Here is a 15,707-nt window from a genome sequence, read left to right on the forward strand (position 1 = left end):
ATCTAAAAATGACGCAATGCAGAGAAGTTATTACGATTTTAGAATAGAGAGGAAGAATTAATGTTTATAGTTTAATCTATAATTTTGATTCATATATTTTTATCTTACATATATATATATATATATATATATATATATATTGCTATTGTATAATTAAATTTAATAATTAAATAATTAAGGGTCGCCTTACACAGATCATGTCCAATGCCGATATTGTTTTTACTTTCTGAATAAAACGTTTTCAAAAATGGTTGTTGAAGGCAATAAAATCGCCACAAGCGCGTTCGCTTAATTTGTTTCGTGTTATGTTTCTTGCATTATTTTCTTGTATAAAACAGCCCCCGCATGAACTGCTACATGTATTTACAATATTGTTGTAGACGGGTAACAATGTTAAAATGCTCGTGAAGAATTTTAATACAGAATTTAATATGAAGATGCACTTAGTAAAGTATTGTGTCATATGTACCTTTTCTGAAATGATTATTCTAAAATTGTCATGATTTTATTTTTCCTTTCTTCATAATTTTATAAAAGAAATCTAGCTTGTGAATTTACACTATAGTTTTATATTCCATTTAAAAACCTAGAGAATGGTATAGATCTTGTAAGACTCTAGTTATTTAAAATTTTATAATTTTTCTCAAAATAATATTTACTGAAGTATATTCTAAAATTTTCTGTTTTGCATTATTATAGCTCTGCAAATTTTGCCGATGTTAATCATATACTTCTGTGAGCCTTTTTATGAGGATTTAGCTTAGTATTCATACAGTTACTTTGAAATTTTACGTACTAGTTTTCATGAGAATTTGGCCTACCTGTGTCTATACAGTTCTACTGGCCTTAAGGAGATTTGACTTACTGATATCCATGCAGATTAACATTGTCAATGTGCATACATAAACCAGAATTTTATTGATTTATATGGGATAATGTTCACAGCGAAGATCAAAATTTTTTTTCATATTAGCTAAAACCCTTTGCAACATCAGATAAACACTGAAATATTATGAATGATTTAATGTTGAATTATGCAAGCAATAAGCGAGAATAAAGAAAACGGGGTAAATTGTATAGCAGTTTGTGAAGGTAATGTAATTATTTCTATATTCGCATCTGATTACCTTATGTATATCATTTTCATAAACATTTACGATTGTTCTCTCGTAGTACGTAATTTCTAGCTTAACATACCGAACTCATTATTCCAAAGTTGATATTTCGTGAATATTAAATATTTCTAATAACTCTTCAGACTAAAAATAGCCTTAAAATAGGGCAAATGATTTACAATACAAAGTCAAATAAATTACAGCGATGTGGATGCAATAAGCAAATTTATTCTCAGTTTTCAAAAATAAAACTCAGTATTAACATGAGACAGAGAAACAACGTTAACGTAAATCTTTTGTAATCAAAATAACAGACAAACGCATTATTTTCTGCATTTAAAGATAATATATAATTGCAAATATTGTATATTTTATATTGTTTGGAATAAAAGTCAGTTATTTTTGTGTGAATCTATGGAAGGTATAAAACACAGAATTCATGCGAGGTTCTTCAATATCTAGCTCTGACAAGACGTCGAAGATTTCAGAAATAGCATCTTGAGAGCATATGCTTTGTACGGCGCCAGAGCGATAGAACAATTCAAGGACGCCATCTCTGGCATGTCCGCCGCAATTATCCATAGTATATTCTGCTAGGCAAACTATATCTTCAAGCTGGGTTCTGAAAATATCAAAGAAAGCGTATTTTAAACACTGTAAAGTAAAATGTTTATACAACTTTAAAGGAAAATTAATGTTCTCTCTCTAAATCTTTTATAAGCTTTGTTTTACTAAGAAACATTTACAGCGCTAGTGCAGAGATATTCTAATGCATAAAGTTTAATAACGTGAAATAATTACTTCTTAGGTTGTAGAGACATTAGGAATTTTCGGAAGCAGGAGTCATGAAAAATGAGCAACGCCTTCTCCGGAAATCGAACCACAGACCTCTGAAATACGAACCCGGCGTGTAGACCACCATACCACGAAGGCACGTTAAGAAGGCCGAAGAAAAACCTTATAAGGTATGGAAAAATTCACTATTTCCCTATGTGGAATAACAGCGGGAATTTTCTGAAACCTAACATGCAGATTAGTCCTTTTTTTTTTATTTTTTGAAAGGATATGTTAGACTAAGATGTCATAAATGTCCATAGGTTCTGATCCCATGCCTAAGGTTGGCGAGGACTTAGACATTTAACTGCTGAACAGCACGATTAACTCTATCTCAGATTTCAAATGCTGTATTTTCTTCTATCTGAGTTCTGAAGTAACCTGAAGAGTGAATTCTAAGGTCTTGCATCCCTCTTATTCTATCACCAGCCTCTTGAAGAGATTTTCGGTTCGACAAAGCTTAAGTACCCCTGTCACCACTAGTAATTACGCAGACCAGAATTGCCCGTGAAAAGCTATGTAATGTTATATAAGCTGAAGAAATGAGTTATACTGCTATAATGAATAATTCATAAAATAAAGAATCCTACTCTCTGTAAAAAAATAATTAATAATGAATTCCGCGTAATAAAACTAAAATTCTATTTTCAGACGCAGAGCAAAACTATAAAAGCACTACTTCAAAAAAAATTACATATTCTTTTACATTCCATGCAAAAAAAATACATATTCTTTTTGTATTTCAGTTTTTGCTGAATTTTAGGGTTAATCCTATTAAGATAAACTTACTAGGAGGGGCATCAAGATTAAAACGGCATAGAAAACTAAAATATATGTGATAATTTCGTAGCTCTCTATTAAAGGGTAGAACTGAAAATTTAAAATTTGAATCATTTTTATAAGCAAATAATTTATCTCGAATTATGTAACACATACTGAAAAGATATGTTAAAATACGTTTGGTCATTTGTCATATTTGCCAACTATACATATTATTTACGTGTTTAATAAAAATAATTACGCCGAATTCATTTCAAAGAATTCTGCGCTAACAAAAATAAAAAAAAAAAAAAAAAAGTTCTTCTTACAAGCAGTGGTGTTTGAGACGATCATTTTCGGAGTCAACTTCTCGGTTCTGTACTTCGATATCATCCTCCATATGCTCTGCATACAGAGCCACAAGTTTCTTTCTGTCTTCAGGACAAAGGCTTTGCATAATTCCTATTGCGTTTCTAAGACAAGGAATTGCTTCTAGAATCTCTAAAAAAATTACAACCGGTTTAAAACATTTTCATCTCAAATAAATATGAAAACATTCTCTGTTATTTTATTAGATTACTTATGCTAATTTCCTAACTTAAACTACACTGGTGTGCAAAAATTAAGGACGAAGTCGAAAAATTAGCATATCAGCTGAACGAAGAGGCAGAGCGGACAGAAAAACCAATCAGGAGATTAAGTAAGGTGATATACGGTAGCACATGCGCAGATATGCAGGTAGACGTAATGGGGGAGTGTCTGAGTAGTATAAAGCATGTTGTCGGTGTAAGATCAGTATTTCTGGCAAAGAGATTGCACGCCGTATAGCAGTTAAAATCACACCGAGTTGCTGCCTCAGCGAGAAATGGCGAATAATCAATCTGTTAGACGACATCTGGATACTTTTACCCGAGGTCGAATCATTGGGAAGTTCGAGGAAGGCCGCAGTGTGACAAGTGTGGCTGCAGAGTTCGAAATTGCTCACAGCATCGTTTCACGACTTTGGGACAATTTCAAACTACAGGAACAGCTATCCGGGGGTTTGGTAGTGGCCGTCCACGAGAAACCACACCCGCAGATGACCGGTATATTGCCTTACAGGCCAGAAGAAACAGACGGCAGACAGCGGGAGAAATCGCTAGACACACGACACAGGCGACTGGACGACCGATATCGCGTTTTACCGTGGCCAGAAGACTGCACGGTGGTGGTCTGTTTGCACGACGCCCTGTACGGTGTGTACCTCTAACGCCTGCCCATCGGAGAAGGCGTTCTCTGTGGTGCCGGGAACACCGGAATTGGAGAGACAATGAATGGGGACGAGTACTCTTTACAGATGAGAGCAGATTCAGTCTGAGTAGCGATTCTCATCGCATACTCATCTGGAGAGAGCGGGAAAGCCGCAATCATCCCTCGAACATCATTGAATAGGACAGGTATGGAGGTGGCGGTGTTCTCGTTTGGGGAGGCATCATGCTTGGTAGTCGTACAGACCTTCACATCTTCGACGCAGGTTCAGTTCTTCTTCCATATGTGCGTCTTTTTAGAGGCGCTATGGGTCCGCAGTTCCTTTTCATGGACGACAATGCACCATGTCATCGCACAGTAGCTGCCGAACAGCTCTTAGAGAGTGAGGATATTGAACGTACGGATTGGCCGGCACGATCTCCGGATCTCAGTCCCATCGAGCATGTATGGGATTTTCTAGGCAGACGCTTGGAAGCTCGTACCTTACCAATAGTAACGATTCCGGAGCTTCGATTGGCGCTGCAAGACGAATGGGCAGCAATGCGTCAAGAACTCATTGACACCCTCATTCTCAGCATGGGCAGACGCTGTGAAACCTGCCTAGCAGTCAAGGGAGATCATATCCCCTATTAAAGACCGGATGTTTCTTGCTGGACGCCCATCACAGGGATGTTTCGGCCTTCAGTCGCATTGCGCTCCATGCTACTTTTTCAATAAAGCTTCTTTTTATCCCTCTGATTTCTCTTTTAGTAAGTGTTGCTTACATTACTCATGTCCTTACGTATTGGGGATCTTGCGGTATTAAATGTGTTGATTTGGAAAGCTTTTGTACAAAGTTATATTGAAAAAACCGTCTTGTCCTTAATTTTTGCACACCAGTGTATTGTCTGGTTACAATGTTCAGTTTCTTCTTATTATCCACCAAAATAATTCGTTCTTTTCAGAAATTTTATCCAAATAACACCTACGTGAAAATTTCCCAGTTTCTTATATAAGAACTTATGTTTAATTATTATGGCAGTAATCTCAAACTGGCGTTCCCCGAAGAAATTTTATGCTGCATACGAGTACATTTTAGTCACGTATTTGTTACTAATGTGGCACTGAAAGTTTGAAGATGAATAAGGTTATTGAAACGATAACTAAAACGGTAAACTGCATCCGCAGATTAGCTCTGAATCATTACGTTTGTTGCATTCTTGAAGGAACTGAATGTCAGTGCAAAGAAATGATTTAATACAAAGAGTTGACGTAGTTATGTCTGAGAGCTGTATAAAAAGAGATTCCGATTTAATAAATGAGACTGAAATTTTATGACACGAAAATAAAGAAATAAATAAATGAAAAATAAAAAACCTGAAAGCTTTCAAATTTTATATTAAGACCATGGGCGTAATACAAAATGCGATTTTTAACTTTTTTTTTAACGTAACCGCGTAATTTTTTTAACTTTTTGTGTGTTACATTTATTTGTGTTTTATTTTTGTGTTACATTTATATCATGTTCTTTGGACTTAAACTATTACAATTCAACAGCTATATCACAAAATATATAAAAAGTGGATATCTTTAAAATTTCCGATAAACAGTCTCGCGCGTTGAAGATAAAAAGGTTTTTTTCCCGTACAGTGTTGCCATTGCTCGCTTTGAAATCATCGAGTTTGTTAATTAAAAATTCGTAAAAGTTAAAAAAAATATCCGTAAAAGTATTAAGAAATATTATTAATATAAATATATTAGTAGTATTTATATAATATTTATATATTTTATAATAAATATAATCTATTCATAAAACATATAAATAGATAATCGAAGTTTGGGCTCCCAGATACCTATATTCGAGCTGAGTAGTACGTTATTCAAAATCAATGTCTCTAGGTACTGCGGTTTTTCACACATACATTTATGCAGATTGTTCATTAGTTAATTTCTTTAAATATAGTGTATTTCTTTAAATATAGTGTGTAAATCTTTAAGTATAATATTTGGTGGCAAGAATTTGAAAAGTAAAATGAAATACCTTTATAGTGAAAGAAGCAAAACACCAAGTCGAAATTAGCGCTTCTGGGCAAATTTCTCATTCGGCCTTAAAAACCTTGCCTAACAGTGTACTAGCATTTCTCGTCCACTTAAACGGGCATTTAAATATTCTAAAATGCTATAAGGAAAACGTAAACTTGTAGAATTCCTCACTGGGTAATTCTAAGTCACTGTTGAAAGTGAAGAATCTTAAGAACTAGTAAGGGAATAATCACTTGAGTTCGTGTGACAGGAAACAACCTTTATTATTCGAAATAAGATTTGACAGAACAACGTCTTAGTGTTGTATAATAAAGCCGACACTTTGGCTTGAACTTAAGAGACTAAGAATAATACTAAACTAATCTAAACTAAAGAGATATAGCCGAAGCTATCAAGATTCTAACTGAGTTGGCCCCTTAACATTAATAGTCTGCGAAGCTATCAAGGGCCTAAAGTACAGCCGAGCGTAATAATAGCTTACGAGAGAGTAGCCTAAAAGGGCGGACGCGTGCAGCCAGAATACCTGGTATTTCTCTCAGTAAAACCGAAGAACTTCGCGGTTAAATACCGCTCTTCCTCATTATATATTCAGACGTGATTCTAAAACTATGTTATGGCCGGAAGTGGTAAGTTGAAGTTAAGAATCGACAGGAAAGGAATTTTAACTCAAAATTTAACTGTTAATAAAATTAACATAATCCTTAAAAACTTATCAATTGGCATATAAAACTGTATTAAGCAACTGTTTCAAAGTGAAAAGCGAAATTGGAATTACATGAAGTACAGATTGAATCATATATTTCGTGTATTTTCCTCATCTTAAAACCTGCTCTACTATTTCAAATAAAAAATCTCAAAATGGCAGGAAAATAACATTATTATGACAAGAATTTGTTTAAAAAAAAGACGTATTTATTTCAAAGATTTATAATCCAGGTTCACATTATTTTCAATACTACTGAAACGAACATTAATAGCGCGCCAGTAAATATACAGACGAAGCTACTTAGCTAAGTATAGAAGGTATAGCTAGGTTTGAATATATAGATCTAATTAATCTTATTCATACTTGTCGAAAAAAGTACCTTTAGTTGCTATTTTTTGAATTAAGAATAATCGCTTTATTTAGGAGTATCTTTGTATATGATCATTTAGAATCCGTGATGAAGAGAGTTTCCAGTAATTTTTTCCAAGGCTACGAATTTTATCAGAATCCAAAGGCCATCAAGTGTTAAACTGAACTAAAGAAGTTTAAAATAGATTTGTTAAAAAATTCTTTGTTCATATTTTTTATTGTAGCACGCCAACTATTTTCAGATGGCCAGCGCTCAATTTGAGTTTGAGACGACTGTTGATTTTTTGTAAAAACCTTGCCTAACAGTGTACTAGCATTTCTCGTTCACTTAAACGGGCATTTAAATATTCTAAAATGCTATAAGGAAAACGTAAACTTGTAGAGTTCCTCACTGGGTAATTCTAAGTTACTGTTGAAAGTGAAGAATCTTAAGACCTAGTAAGGGAATAATCGCTTGAGTTCGTGTGACAGGAAACAACAAGATGAAAAGGTAAAATAACTCTTTATTATTCGAAATGAGATTTCCATGTAATAAAACAGATTTATTAAGATAAACATCTTTTTTTAATCTAAAAATTAAACAGATGGTGTTTTTAAAAAGCTTAATTCTACCGATAGTTAGATTTTGATCCTCCTCTAAAAAATAAAAATTACTTAAAAGTGATAAAACGTAAAGAGTTTGGGCATATAAAGGTCAAAACATGAGACATACTCATACTGCACTTAATAATTAATTGTATAACTATACCATGTATAAATACCAACCGGTTTCGTAATATGATCAGTGAAGTTTATAAGACTGAGTAGCTGATTTTGCTAATATCAGCATTACCTATACCACTGTTCAAATTTTATCAATGATAAATAAAAACTTTAATGAATAACTAATGTAACTACTCTGAATATTACCCTTGAAAATAGTGCAATCTGCATAAATAAAGCAGAATTGAATTATGATGCAAACTATCTGGAAACCTTGCCTAAAAAATTTCCATTTCAGACCTTTCAGATCTTAAATCTGAGGAATTCAAAATTCTTACTATATGTGCAAATAATTATTTTTCATATTATGCAATGTCTTACAGCATATTAATACGCAAACGCTATATTCAATTTTTAAATACGAGTAATTCTAATTATCATTTATTAATATAATTTTCAAAATATTTGGTGTTCAGCAGCATGCCGTTTATGGAAATTCAGGATACGACCCTGATTTATACAGGGTGACTGTTAATTCATAGTAGAAACTTTGAGGGCTGGTACAGGACACTGTAACAATCACATTTTGTAAATTAATTGTAATTAATTAATTAATTATAATTATTTTTTAATTTTAATTAGTTTTTAACTTAAAATGAATTTTGTAAATTAAGTTTTATTAACTAATCATATTTTGTAAATTAATTTTCACTTGTAAGCGAGGTTATGAATATAAAATACATTCCCTATCATTTGTTCTTTTCTATGTTTGTGCTTCGACGCTTCACTTTTGACCATACATTCCTATACAAAATGTGAATGTTACAGTGTCCTGTACCAGCTCTCAAAGTCTGTACCATTGAATTAACAGTCACCCTGTATATGTATGACACTAGTTTGTAATATTTATTATCACGTTTACATCCTTACTAATACGATGAAACTGATACTGAATATGTGTTAATAAATAAAATTTTAAAAACGCGAAAACTACAATGGAGAAGTCTTCTATACGTCCTAGAGTTTCTATTGATGAAACAATTTTTTTCAATGATCAAAATGATTAGATATATCCTTTTGTGGTATTGTCAGATTAAAAGATTTTATTTTCGGTAATGTATGCGAAATTAATATTCGACTGATGTGCTCAGAATGAATTACATTGTTTCGAAACCCAATATCATTTTTAATCAGCTTGCATCGAAGAATTATTGCTTCCAAATTATTGCAAGCTATGCCAAAAATGTTTTTAATTTTGTCGTTAATTATTTATACTTATATTTCTTTTGAACAGTCAATAAAGTTTTAACTGAAATCTTTGTAATCTCAAAAACAGGAGGAAATCAACTGTACTCTTTTAATTTAAAACCATGGTTAAATACATGCAAAAGTACAACTTACCATGATGAAGTTTAGTGCTTTTGTTACATGCCTCATTCAAAAGATTTTTTACATCCTCATATTCTCCAGGAAATTCATCAGTGATGACATCGCAAGTTCTCTCATAATTGTGGACGCATTGTGTATAATCCTTAAGCAGTCTAAATTAGAGAAAATGATGTATGCATTAATGAACATGATATATCATTACTTGAAAATACCAAATTACGTTTTCAGGCATAACCAGAAATATTTATAATTTTACGAAATGAAAATTTGAATTTGACTTCATTGTGGAAACATTCTAATATTTTTATATAAAAAATATAGCTTTTATATAATATTTTATATAATATAAAAATAAGCTTTTATATAAATATTTTATATAAAAGTTTCGGTTACTATACTAAGTTGCCTGTCAAAAAATGCTTAATTTAAAATTAAAGCGTCATTCACATTCACTAGAAAATAGCGTGCGGCTTAAATGGTATACTGGTTAGCGTCGCTGACTGCCATGTCCAAAGGCCCGGGTTCGAATCCCGGAGAAGGCATGGATGTTTGCAAATGTATAGTGCGGCATGGGGGCACTCTAAATTTGCGGCGAGCTGAAAGTCCTCTCGAGAGGTTAATGGTAGAGGAAGAGTGGTGGGAAACCTTCGGACTCGTGCCCACGGGGGGCTCTGCATCAAAATTGGGGGCGGAACTGAGCTAAATCTCACCGTCACCTGTAAGGTGCTCAAGGCTGTTGCCAACGACAGGCGTAAACTTGCGCTGATTGTAGGTCAGACAAACGAGCATTAGCAACAACAACAACAACAGCAAATAGTGTTGTATTATATAATTAATACAATGTTATTTTGTATTAATTGTTATAATACAACACTATTATCGTTGCGTTGTATTATATATTTAATGCAACGCAACAGTTAAAATATAACAGATTTTTGTATTGTAGAAGGTATTGTTCCTTACGAAACTTGAGAACAAATAGTAAGAGAAATATTATTAATATAGCTACAAATTTTACATCGCACATTTTTATCTGTGTTCTGACTTTTTTTAATTATCCGTTCGAACTTTTGCTGTAACGATGTTAACATATAATATTCAAAGGTAGCTACTGACAACTGTGGTCAGCTGGTTAGAGAGAGCATTTCTGTGTAATTCAGTATAAAAGTTATTGTAGTTTACAATCTTTGAAAATACTTATTTGAAATCGCTTTACTTACGGGCACAACGTATCCATTATCTCTTCACTGCTGGAAAATTCATTCAGCGTAGGTTTTACTATATAACAAACATCGTCGTATTTCTTCTCACAAATATCAGACTGATATTCTCCTACAAATAACATAAAAACATATTTAATTTTCATTTATTCTTTCTTTATAACAATGATAACAATGGTAAATATAGTTATTCTTTATAACAATGTGTTTAATGAAACAGACATCAGGCCTGATTTTTGATACGTCGATATATAAAACAGGATATGAGGCTTTTTTCATCCTGTGGCATAGCTTTTTTGGCAATACGTTTTGTGGCATAGCTTTTTATTATCATTCTTCCAGACCTTCCGGCATTAACTTTCAAAACTGATTAAATATGTATAATTTATATTTTTAGTTCTTTAATTAATAAAAGTTTTCAAGAAAGTTTACAAAAAATAATTTTAAAACAAATCTGAAAGTTTTCAGATTCTATATTACTCCCAAAGGGGCTTTTTTAAACGTTTTTTGTGTTACCTTATTAAATATCATGTTCTTCACACTTAAACCATAAAATTCAATCCAACATCAATATTGCAAAATATCTAATAGAGTATTTCTTAAAAATTTCCGATACACAGTGTCGCGTATTGGAGATAAATATATGGTTTTCAGCATAGTGATGCCATTGCTAGCTTTGACATCGTTGAGTTTGTTAATAAAAAGTTCTTTAATTTGACACAAAATAGGAAATAGATTATAAAACAAATTTTCAATTCCAAGTTTAGGCTTCCAGATGCCCATATTCGAGTACAGGACTACGTTATTCATAATTTGATGTCTGCAGGTATCGTTGTTTCTTATCAGTTCGAGAAATATACATACACTCACGCAGATTTTTCATTATTTAATTTCTTTAAATATTATGCAGGGGTCCAATATATGGTGATAAAATTTTGAAAAGTAAACCGACATTTATAGTGAACTGACGGAAAATGTCAAAACTAAATTAATATAACTTCTGGGCAAATTGCCCTTTGAACCCCCAATGATTTTTACTTCCTTGTACGAAGTAAAAAGGAAATATTGTAATCGCGAAAACTTTCAGGCAACGTATTTCAACGAAAATATCCATTTTGACCGCTTTCGAAAGCAATTTAACTATGTTTTTGCGTGATATCTGTACATAAGGGCAGAATAAAAGACTCTTTTCCTCCAAAAAAATTATAAACTGTCTTTAAAATGAATTCTGAAGATAATTTTTCGTGGCGTCTGTACGAACGTATGTACGTACGTACGTATCTCGCATAACTCAAGAACGAGTAGCCTCAGAACGTTGAAATTTTGTATATAGAACAGCTATCACATGTAGATGTGCACCTCGTATTTTGGTTGCAATCGGCCGCACCAAATGTATATGAATATATTTATATATATATCCACTCTGTTACCCGGCTCAGTGATCTCAGTTTCTTTACTCTTATATGTTTGTAAGTTGTGCATTTTTTGCTTTAAAAATGATTGAATTATGTTGTTCTTAATCTTCCGGTTAATGTTTGTATGCCTTTAGTAAATCTGTGTGCAATATTTTTAGAATTATCAACAATTTTAAAGTTGTTCAAGTGCCGCTAAGCCTCATAATGTTTTTGATGGCGGCATTGCTTGTTTACATTTGAAACAGCAGAATAGTAGATTGGTTGCCAATCTAGAGAAATTTAGCTTCGTAACAACAACGATAACGCCTTCATTTATTATTGCGAATTAAATCATGCTTAATCCTTTCTGGAATTTTTTTGAGGAAATAAGTGTTTAAGATTTACTTCGTAATTTTTAATACAGATATTTTGAGTTTTTATGTATTTTTGCCTTGTTGCGAAGTGAGAACTGAATTAATTGAATGAGAAATACTCAATCGTCCGTGAAAAACTGTTTCTTTTTTGTTTTGTTTGCTTAATTTATTTTATACATTGTTCTAGCTTTATTATAGTATTTGAATAGAACATGTGGCAACGATTAGATAATTCTTTAAATGATATAAATTTTTTGCATTCTGAGTTATAACATGAACGAAATATAATACTGTTAAGTGAACCTAGCGCCAGTGTGTCGCTATGGTAAAGAAATAGAATGAATTTTAAAGAATGCATTTATTCTATTATGGTTTATGCGCTGTCGGCGAAGAATTCAATCCAATAAGTTTAAGCGAAATGCAAGAAAAAATGCGTATAATTTAATACTCCGTACAAGGAAGTCGTGTCGTGTACACATCATATTTTGTTTTTATAAAATACCTTTTTTTTTTTTTTTAAATTTTAACTGTTTGTGCGATTTAGTATTTGATTTAAGTAATTATAATACAAACAAACTTATAAAACAATAATAAATAAAAATATTTGCTTTTACTCTCTCAATGGTACTTTATAATTTGAAATATAGAAAAGGTATTAGTTCACACTTTCAAATCTTTAGAACATGCTAACTTTATATTGCATATTGGAATTACTGAATTATTACATTTTACTGTTTAACAGAAAATATGAATGTAAAAAAATATAACTTTTCTGGATTGGAAAACGCTTAATCTACATTTAAGCTATTTTTAATACAACTGGTTATGATTTAATTTTAGAAAATAGGACTACATTATTTGTTACCTTTAACGATTTTAGCACAAAAAATATAAAATTTTCTTTTCTATATTCTTTATTTGTCAATTAGTGAGCTTATTATTCCTGAAATAAATCTTTTTCAAATCTCACAGGCTTTCTTCCAAATCATTTAATTTTGGAGCTTAGGAATGCTTTTGAGGATTTAAATTAAAATTCCAAACACATAACATTTAAAATTTAGGTATGACATTTTTTCTGCACATAGATAAGCCGAGAGATCAACCTGAATAAGCATAGAATTCCATCATATTTCCCAAATATGTTTTACCGGAAAGTACTTAAAACATAATTAATACTGGATGGATTTGGATTGGATTATTTAACTATGGCAAAGCACATGAGGGCTTAAAGGGAGGGATGCCTTCGTCGAGGACTTTATAAGGGAAACTGGCTCGTATACACGTTACACATTGGGAAAACCACGAAAACGCCCATGAAGCCAGCCCGTTCACGGGAGTCGAACCTCGGACTGAACTAACAGTGTTCAGCGTCTTTACCGCTCGGGCCGCTGGTAGGCCTAATTAATACTGGAGATAAATTTATTTAGACTAACCAGCTAAATAATAACATATACCATCTCATAGATAAAACATGATGCAGTTAAAATCCAACAGTTTTTCTACAGTTAATGCATTATTTTTGTTCAATAGGCTAACTGAAAAACAACACATTTTGTTTAAGGACACAACTTATGAACAAAAATATGCATATTTTATTCAGATTAAATACAAAACGAAATAATTTAATTTATTGATTTAAATAAATGCATTTCCAGACAAAATATTCATATGTTGTAAGAGAAACCAGTTTCTTTTTTCCTAGAATGTGAACAATTACGTAACAGATTCCATTAATCTATACTAAGGCCAGATGTGGTGGTCACCTAATAGGTGGGCCACCATTGCCTCCTATGAGCGGACGGACAGTTACAAAGACGCCTTTTCCGGGATTCGAACCCATCGGTATCGCAGGCAAGCTCCCCTAACTACTATACCATCTGGGCGGCCGTAAGAGGAGGAAACATTATTATAACATAAAACATTTACGTTAAACTTTATAAAAAAGCATTCTAAAGGTGAATTAATTTAATTAAACTCTTGCAGTAAGATCTTTGCAGGAATTATAAAGTACTATCCTTTCCATTAGAGAACAGAGACAAAGATTCGTTTAAGTAAAAAGGAATTGAAACATATCAAAGGTTTATTTGATATGTGTTCAATGTCCATTAAATCATTCATCAAATAAAAATTACGACCTTACCTGAACAAACGACAAGCAAAGGGGCGAAAATGAAAAGCCACATTTTTTAGATAATACTATTTAGTAAGTGGATTATGACTATTACGGAAGCTGTTTTATAGTAAACGTATTGAAGGTAAAATGAAAAACGATTAGTTTAAATGAGCAGATGTTTCCTTCCACATGCCGTTATCAGCGGATATCCTTATAGCAGCATAATTAGCAATTAATCTCAAGTGTTTATTTTAATGAATCCGAAACCGGATAGAGAACGCATAGTAACAAAAATTATACATAGAATCAAATTTTGAAGAGCAAATGGTTTTGCTGAAAGATATTTATTTAGTACTACAAAATTTAGTTCTTAATCATCATGCTTGTTATCTAAGGTATTAAAATTCCTAGGTGATACTAATATCATCCTATCCATGACATTATTTTCTATTATACAGTTGAGACAATTAAATAAACTGACATTCTATTTCTTGTGTTAAACGCTATTTTAAAAGTGAGAAAATACTTTGATCGGATTATTCTTATTTAGGTTTTCATTATAATGTAATACCCACTTGATCTTAATAATTTTCCCGATGAGCAAAATGAAATTGACATTTGATTGAAAGAAATAACAGCTTATACAGTAAGGTAAACAGCTTTAAATGGCTTCAAGAAAAGAAATAGAGATCAGGCAAAGTCTCCCTGCTTTGTAGAGCATATTGCAGCGTATTAGCATCACTTACAGGTCCAATGCAGTAACTAACTGATCTAGATTACAGTACATTCTTCCGATCCTTAACTGAATAACTGAAATAACAGACCAGCTTCCATCGCAACAGATATGTGCAGATTTATTCAATCTCTTCTGCTGTCATATTACAACATAACATTACAATTAACCACTCCTTTCGTGTTGTTCTTGCAATGCATTTTTTTATTTTTAGTCCTAAGGGGCTTTGGTCCTGAGGGACAATTGTTTTCGTTTTGGGATTTTGTGTGGAATCACTCTGAATGTCCGTTTCTCTTTTCAAACTCTTGCCACCAAATATTATCGCCCTACACTATATTTGGAAAAATTAAATAATGAAGAACCTGCATAAATGTATGTATGTTTCTTGCATTGTGATAAAACAACGGTACCTAAAGCCATCTAATTTTGAATGACGTAATAGGCATCTGGAAGCTCAAATTTGAAATTTGGAATTTGCTTTATTATCGATTTCATATTTTGTAAAACTTTAACGAATTTTTGATTAACAAACTCAAGGATTTCAAAGCGAGCAATGGCAACGTTGTACAGAAAACACAGTTTTATCTTTAGCGCGTGAAACTGTGTATCGGAAATTCTAAAGATATGCTCAATTTAAAATTATTTTGCGGTATTGCTTTTGAAGTGAATTTTATGGTTTAACTGCGAAGAACATAATATGTAATAAATAAAGGGAACACACAAAATGTT

General features: G+C 32.3%; 1 protein-coding gene across 1 annotated transcript; it reads right to left on the reverse strand.

Annotated features, from left to right (window-relative positions):
• Window positions 1-1,323: 1,323 nt before the first annotated feature.
• On the reverse strand, window positions 1,324-14,428 carry LOC118200015 (uncharacterized). The gene is made up of 5 exons (XM_035371925.2): window positions 14,273-14,428; window positions 10,365-10,476; window positions 9,157-9,296; window positions 3,038-3,209; window positions 1,324-1,737 (listed from the first exon to the last, which is right to left on the reverse strand). Exons 1-5 carry the CDS (start codon window positions 14,313-14,315, stop codon window positions 1,512-1,514), a joined length of 693 nt encoding a protein of 230 aa, XP_035227816.1. The 5' UTR covers window positions 14,316-14,428; the 3' UTR covers window positions 1,324-1,511.
• Window positions 14,429-15,707: the final 1,279 nt, after the last annotated feature.

This window comes from Stegodyphus dumicola, chromosome 3, assembly GCF_044657685.1.
Source record: "Stegodyphus dumicola isolate Sdum_Otavi_A_Nest chromosome 3, ASM4465768v1".
In the NCBI taxonomy this organism is placed as follows: Eukaryota; Metazoa; Arthropoda; class Arachnida; order Araneae; family Eresidae; genus Stegodyphus; species Stegodyphus dumicola.

Coding starts and splice junctions, on each gene's coding strand:
- LOC118200015 (XM_035371925.2), bottom strand. CDS start 14,315: ATGTGGCTTTTCATTTTCGCCCCTTTGCTTGTCGTTTGTTCAG. Junction 10,477..14,272: donor TTTGCTTGTCGTTTGTTCAG/GTAAGGTCGTAA, acceptor TGTTATTTGTAG/GAGAATATCAGTCTGATATT. Junction 1,738..3,037: donor CGTCTCAAACACCACTGCTT/GTAAGAAGAACT, acceptor TGATATTTTCAG/AACCCAGCTTGAAGATATAG.